At 31.4% G+C, this 7,947-nt stretch overlaps 1 protein-coding gene across 1 annotated transcript; it reads left to right on the forward strand.

The window, feature by feature from the left end:
- Positions 1-5,791: 5,791 nt before the first annotated feature.
- On the forward strand, positions 5,792-7,694 carry LOC112504696 (acetylserotonin O-methyltransferase-like). The gene is made up of 2 exons (XM_025108639.1): positions 5,792-6,585; positions 7,274-7,694. Exons 1-2 carry the CDS (start codon positions 5,812-5,814, stop codon positions 7,565-7,567), a joined length of 1,068 nt encoding a protein of 355 aa, XP_024964407.1. The 5' UTR covers positions 5,792-5,811; the 3' UTR covers positions 7,568-7,694.
- The last annotated feature ends 253 nt before the right edge of the window (positions 7,695-7,947 follow it).

Genomic DNA, 7,947 nt, shown 5'->3' on the forward strand with positions numbered 1-7,947 from the left:
AAACACACCATATTTCATGATTTGATGAATATTCAAATCCCATTAAACCACCTCATTATCCTTTGAATATATATATATATATATATATATATATATAGGTGTAAGATCAAATGTTAACCAAAGTTTTTGTGTTAACTTTGTTAACCGATCTTGGTCATTCAATCTTTCAATAAACGATTGTGATTAATCATGATAAAAACTTATTTTTTTTTAAATTTAAAATTGCATAAAGATAAGTGAACAATGTTGAAAAGAGTATTTAGGTATAAAAAAATTATGTAACTCCCATATCATTAATTAATTGGGAGTTACAAAATCAAAATTCTATGATATTTTTGTTAATTTATTTTTGTTAATGTAAGAACCATATGAACACAACTATATATATATATATATATATATATGAACCATTGTGTCAAATACGAACAAAATTTTGACATATATATGAACTTGGACTGCATAGCATTTATAAACATAATATGAACATAATAAGAATAATTAGTATACGAAAGAAAATAAATAAATAAACATGTATGAACACAATATGAACAGTTTGTGAACAATAGTTTCTTCAGTATAAACACATTCAGGAGCGATCCTTTGTCAATTGGAGTTTTATACATGCATTGCATCCACACTGTTTAAGGTTCACCTCTTGTTCATATATGTTTCTGATCTTATATGGTTGTTCACCCCTTGTTCATATCGTGTTCACCTCTTGTTCATATCGTATAAAATATATGAACACATAACCCCAACACTATGAACATCGGATGCAAACACTTACATAAATATAAAGATTTGGTATCAAACTTAAAAAATAACATTTGTGTTCATATGATAGAAGTAACATGAACACAATGGTTCATGATTCATAAAAGTCGGTAATATGACAATATGAAAATGAGCTGTGCATGTGCTTCCATTTGAACATGTGAATTAGGTACGTATTGAATAATTAAAGAAAAAAAATATCAATACAAGATGAGTTATAAAAAACACAACACATCATAATGAACATAATTTCGATTAAAAAGAATCTAAAAAAATAATAATCTATTACCAAAACATTCGCTTTGGTTAATTTCTTCAATTCCCGACCTCGAACTCCGATTGTCATCATAAACCATTTTAATCTTCTCACTGTTGTCGATTTATTTTCCATTGCGTTTGTCTATATTAGCTTGATCGATATCGAAATTTTTTACTACCGTGTTTTCTATGCGAATTAAAAACTGATAAAACAATAAACATGGAAGATCAAGATTAAAAAAAAATTATTAATATTATAAATGCATATTTTTTGGGATTTGATGATTTGTAACTCCTCATTAATTGTTTGGGAGTTACATATCAAATAAATTTACTGAAATACCCTTGTAATTAAAATGTGTGCATGACATAAACCTACAAGAAGAATGTAATTTGATTGGTTGTCATGATTTTCAAAGGTAACACAAAGTTGTTGGTTAATATTTGATTTTCCCATATATATATATATAGGTGAGTTAATTATACAACCATTTACATTTGTACAATCAATACAACTCAATCTCAACCGTCCATTTAATTTGATGAATATGTGATTTCATAGAAGTTTTGATTGTTTCCTAATATAAAGTATTAATCATAATCAATGAACTCTATTCATATTCTRTAAATATTCAAATCATAATAAATGAACTCTCATCATTTCTATAAATATCTCAATTAATTGGGTTGCAAGAGTTGTACAAATACACAATGTTGTAAAAGAAATATACCCTATATATATATATACCTATAATAAATAAGTAACTTGGGTGACACGTGTCATCTTCTGGTGAGGCGGTTTTTTTGTTTTCCCGCCTAAACACGTATCTAGACACAATTTATATTAGTGGTTCAATTAAATATGTATCTAGACACAATTTACATTAACAGTTCAATTATACCCATTTGATTGATCACTACTAAAAAATGTGGTTTTTCCGACGGCAAAATCCGTCGGAAATCCATAGGAAAAACAACTATCCGACGGATATTGCCGTCGGAAAATCCCCCGCCGTTAAATGCAAATTCCGCTTGAAATCTGTCGGTAATGTTCAAAGAAGTTTTATTTATACTTTTTTCCTTCCAAAAATATATATTTAAAAGAAGTTCAAAATTTCCGACGAATAATAATTTTAATAATAAAAAATTATATTCCGTCGGAATTTATAAAAAAAAGTTTTTATTTTTTCTTATAAAACATATATTTTTTTTAAATAAATTCCGACGGAATATAACTTTTTATTAGAAATTACAATCCATTGGATTTTTCTTAAACATATTTTTTGGAAAGGAGAATAATAAAAAAAAATTTCTTAAAAATTTCCGATGGAGTATAATTAAATATAAAAATCAATTAAAACCTGTCGTAAATTTTAATTAATTAACGCTAATTAATTTATTTAGATAAATTAGACCAATTTTATGACGGATTTCCGATGGATTTGTGACAGTATTAAATAAGTAAAAGAATCCGTTACAAATCCGTCGGGAAAGTTGTATAAATAAAATTTTATTTTATTTTTAAATTCAGTGATGGATTTGTGGCGGACGTCGACAAAAGTTGATTTTTCTTGATTATACAGAGCTCTGAAGTCTGAACAGTTTTACTTCAGAGTTATTTGAAGAGTGCAAGTCCAAGTCTGAAATCATTCTTCAGGGTTATACTTAAGATTTATTTCAAGAGTATAAGTCTGAAGAATCGTTCTAAATTTACAGCTAAGTTTAAATTCAATTTACTGATATAATTTCATTTTTAAATTTAATTTTATTTTAGGGTTAACTTCATTTTAACCAATTATTGATATAGTTTAATTTCTAAATTCAATTCTGAAGAGTTATTCTTCAGAATCATTTCAAGAGTACAAGTCTGAAGTAGTATCGTATTTTCAATGATCATTCATATCTATAAGATAAGTTCCTGACATAATTTAATTTTTCCAAATTACCCCATGTAATACACGGGATCGAACCTAGTATATATATATATACACACACACAATATATATATATATATAGGGTTGGATTCACGTAAGATTAGTTTGTTTTCATGAGACCCGTGAAACCACTTTTTTACACTTGAAACTTCACAGCAAAACGATGTGAAGGTAAAAAAAAAGAGTCGAACCTTCAAAGCAAAAACACTATAAAGGTTACCTTCACAGCATTTTGCTGTGAAGTTTTAAGTGCAAAAAAGTAGTCTCACGAAAACAGTCTGGTCTCAAGTGATCCCAAGTTTATATATGTATGTGTGTGTGTGTGTATATATATATATATATATATATATATGGTTGGGTTCACGTGAGACCAATGGTTTTTCGTGAGACCCGTAAGACCAATTTACGTTCATTGATCAGCTTTATAAGCTAATGATCTAATGGTCTAAAATTGGACGGTGGTAATTTTGTGATTATTGAGAAGTCTCATGGCGTTTGTAAATGTTAAGATCTAACGATTGTAGATCTAATCCAATTGTTGGGAATTGGTCTTACGGGTCTCATGAAAAAGTATTGGTCTCACATGATCCCAAGTCTATATATATATATATATATATATATATATATATATAGTGATGTTTTGTAACATAACTTTATTAAAACGATTCAAAAAGGAAATGGAGTGGAAGCCGAATAAGTACCATAATTTTTTTATATATAATGTAGTTGGTTAGCCGAAATTAGTAAACTATATGAGTATAGAGGGTGGCCCACAATAAGCTAACCCCATGAGTTCACATAAAAAAGCCTGACCACCTCTTAATAAATACCACATCATTCTTCAATTACTTCATCTTCTCACCAACATGAGATAAACAAAACACAATGTGGATTTCAACGTTTGATGAATACTCAAATCTCATTAAGTCAAGTCAACGTGTAACATTCCGTGTTACATGGTGATGAATTTTTTTCTGTTAGAAAATGCTTACCTAAGATGAAACATAATTTGTCAACTACTGAAATAAAATGTAAAACAATGAACATACTAAGAGTGTTTTTAAAAAAGTAAATATTTTTTTATCGATTCAACATTATACACTTTTCAAACCAAAATAAACCACAAATCTTTTATTCTAAATCGAACATTTGGTTAATCATATTAAAAGTTGGCCATAATAACCCAGTTAAAATGATTGTATGAATAAATAAAACATGTAATTAAAAAACTATTTTAAAACACAAGCAGAAACCCAGTTTTACCTAATTATTATTGCAAATTTTATCTGTGAATCTTTATAATGAGAATAAAAACATTAATTAAAACCACAAAGGTAGTGCCTGATTGGTTTAAGTTTGGCTCTAAAGGTCAAAAGTACCAGGAAGTCCCTGGTTCAAATCCAATGAGGAATAAAAATCTTCTTGTGGCCACGGAGGTTCAAATGCGGTGACTCCGGGCTATCTGCAAAGCAGGTGATTTTTCTGGGATTAGTCGGCTCGCATAACGGGTTGGATATCCAGGTTAATAAAAAAAAACATTAATTAAAATTGTAACATGTGATAAATGAAAGAATTAAATAAAATCCGAGTAGGCCCTATCTACAGTTTACCCCACTTTTCTATACATTTCATCAAGTGGTCATGTTAGAGACATAAACCCCACTTTCTTTCACATTTCATCAAGTGGTCATGTAGAGATATAAACGGTCCGGGATAATTATGAGATGAAATCCTTCGCAATGGATTTTTGTTATCTAAAGTGTTAAGAGTCTCGTATCATCTAGATTTGAACCATTTCTCCTTTATATGTATGAGGTTATTCTCACATCATATTGGAGTCACGATTTACCATTCTACGGGCTTGACACTCTGCGCCAAATTGTACTTTTCTAGTCCTCTCACCCGTTTTAGCCCCCCTTTCGACATCGGGACAATTTGTAAACGCCTGCTTCCATTAGAGGGACGTATCAGAGTCCTACATCCCTTAGAATTTGAGCATTTCTTTTCTATATATATTGAAACTTCCTTTCTCTTCTCAAGGAGCCTTTTAGAAAGTAAATCTTGGGATTTCACATAAATAATCATTTAATTCTTGTTTTCAGCTTGAGTGAAGATGGTTCAAGAATAAAAGAGAGAAATTAATCCTAAAGATTGAGCTCGGGATACCCGATATTCTTGAGAACCATGAAACACTAACCATGCTTTCCAATTATCATTGTATCCGTAAAGTTTCAAGGGTAAAAAAATGGTCTCACGAAAACAGGCTAGTCTTACGTGATTTCAACTGTCTTTTAAATCATGTGCTGGAGACAATGAATCAAATTATAACAAGACAAAAACATAGAGTTACCAAGTAATCAAGGAAATGGATTAGATGGAAAGCATCAGATTTTGCATGCTGCCAGCCAAGACTGAGATCTCGGATGAAATCAATGAAGGGGGATCAAACCCGCCTGCAAACACCATTAATTAGAGTTGTGCTGCTAAACTATAACCTAATTCTCAACCCATATCCAATAGAATCCATGCTTACTTTTCTTCTCAGAAAACACATACATATATATATATATATATATGATAAAAACGACCGATAGAGACGTAGCTGTTACAGTAAATTACCAGCTTTTTCATATTTGTTTTGTGCCTATAATATGAAAATATTAATTCACATGTGATTTGTGTGATAAAAAACAAAAGGTAGTTAGTTGCAATTTTTACCTATATTTTTAGTACTGCAAACTTTATCGTCGAATCTTATCATGGAAATAAAATCTCTGCAAGCAAGTTTTCTTCTATTTAAAGGATGCTTCATGCACATATTTTTAGCATTTAAATTGAGTGAAAAATGGGTTCAGAGCCTAAAAGAGAGAGAATTCATTCGAAAGAAGAAGAAGAAGCAGCAGCCCAAGAAGAAATATGGAAATATATTTTGGGTTTCACTCCCATGGCTCTGGTCAAGTGTGCCATTGAGCTTGGGATACCTGATATCCTCGAGAACCATGAAACCCCAATGACGCTTGCTGAGCTTACGTCGAAGCTCGGGTGCAATCAGTCTTCTTTGTATCGGATCATGAGGTTCTTGATCCACTATAAGATATTTCAAGAGAAGCCTGTATCCGAAACATCTGTTGGATATGCTCAGACCTCTTTGTCTCGGCTTCTAACAAGGCATGGAGAAAATTCCATGGCCGACTTGGTGCTTCTAGAGAGCAGCCCGGTCATGCTGGCTCCATGGCACAAGCTAAGTGCTTGGGTTTTGGGCAACAAAGAGTTGCCGTTTGAGGCGGCACACGGCGGCAAAGATCTTTGGGGATTTACTGCGGCTAATCCTGGTCACAGTAAGCTCTTTGACGCTGCAATGGCATGCGATGCTCGGGTGGCAGTGGCAGCGGTAATTGAAGGTTGCCCAAAGGTGTTTGAGGGATTGAAGACGATGGTGGATGTTGGTGGTGGTGATGGGACAGCATTACGGTCGATTGTGAAGGCTTTTCCTTGGATCAAAGGGATTAACTTCGATCTCCCTCATGTGGTGTCGGTCGCTCCCGCGGCCACTGGTGTCGAACACGTTGGAGGCAGTATGTTTGATTATGTTCCAAAAGCTGATGCTGCATATTTCCTGGTTTGTCCTTTTGTTTAATATGTTCTTTGAAACTCTACCTTATTTCTCATTAGGATCAGGTAATCATATCTATACTATACTATACTATAAAACATTTGATAAAAACTCTTAACAACCATTTTTTATGCATAAAGTGCTGTATATTGATGCATATTATTTAAAATTCAAGATTACAAGTAAATTATGCATAAATACAACTTACTAAAGCTCGATGTTTGAATTCATATAACTAACTGCGGATAAACATAATCAAATAGAAGATAAATATCTCATTTTAAAATATAAAAAATATACAATATAATTAGGATAATTATCGAGTTTTAACAAAATAATTAGTTATAATCTTTATAAGAAAATTATATTATTAAACCAAATATAAATTACTTCGTTATTGTAAGTAAATTAAATTATGATAAAAAATTGAATTAAAAAATTACACAAAAATAAGGAATTTTAAATAGTTAATTTGACACTAATTCGATATATATTTGTCAAATTTTTATTATATCTTCAAATTTATATTTATTTAAAAATAAAAACATTATCGTTTTCTCAAATTCACATAAGACCATATTATAACATCGACTGAGATAAATAGTAAAATGAAATATTAAAATCAAGATGTATCTCGTTGTATTGCGCGAGTATCCTTCTAGTTTTATATAATGAATTTGTTTCGATATCGTAGAAAGTATTGCATGATTGGAGAGACGAAGAATGCATTGAGATACTAAAAAAATGTCGAGAGGCTATTCCTCAGGATACAGGCAAGGTGATTATTGTAGAAACGATTATTGGAAAAAAAGATCACGAGTTTAAAGGAGTGGGGTTGATGCTTGATATGGTGATGATGGCTCATACAAGCAACGGAAAGGAACGGACGTTGGAAGAATGGGCTTATGTGTTTCATGAGGCTGGATTCAGTCGTTACACTGTGAACCACATTCAATCCTATCCTTCTGTTATTGAAGTTTATCCTTGACTCTCAAAACTTGAGTCGGTTCTTCAAATTATCAAGGCTCTCAGTATCGAACTTAGCTGGAATAATGTGTTAGAAATTGGCATCTTTGTATTTTATGTTTGTAATGTTGTACTGTTCTTAAAAAAAAGTGATTTATGTGACATAAAGTTACAATGGAATTTTCCTTGTCCTGACCACTCTCCCACTCCCCATTTTCGTACATTCTCCATATTGTCTCTTACGTTGTTGGCCCGTGTTATCGATCTCCCTCTTTTTAATATATTTATTTTTATTTTGTGAATCTATCTCTTTTGATAGATAAAAATAGATCAAAAAGAAGGAGATCAATGACAAGTGCCAACAACGTGACATGCGATATAGAGAACGGCCAACAGTGGGGC

This window comes from Cynara cardunculus, unplaced genomic scaffold (genome assembly GCF_001531365.2).
Source record: "Cynara cardunculus var. scolymus isolate 2C unplaced genomic scaffold, CcrdV1 Un_Scaffold_6538, whole genome shotgun sequence".
Classification (NCBI taxonomy): Eukaryota; Viridiplantae; Streptophyta; class Magnoliopsida; order Asterales; family Asteraceae; genus Cynara; species Cynara cardunculus.

Excerpts from the sequence above, each read along its gene's own strand:
- LOC112504696 (XM_025108639.1), top strand. The coding sequence starts at position 5,812 with ATGGGTTCAGAGCCTAAAAGAGAGAGAATTCATTCGAAAGAAGAAGAA. Across the intron at positions 6,586-7,273 it reads CTGATGCTGCATATTTCCTG|AAAGTATTGCATGATTGGAG; the intron begins GTTTGTCCTTTT and ends TCGATATCGTAG.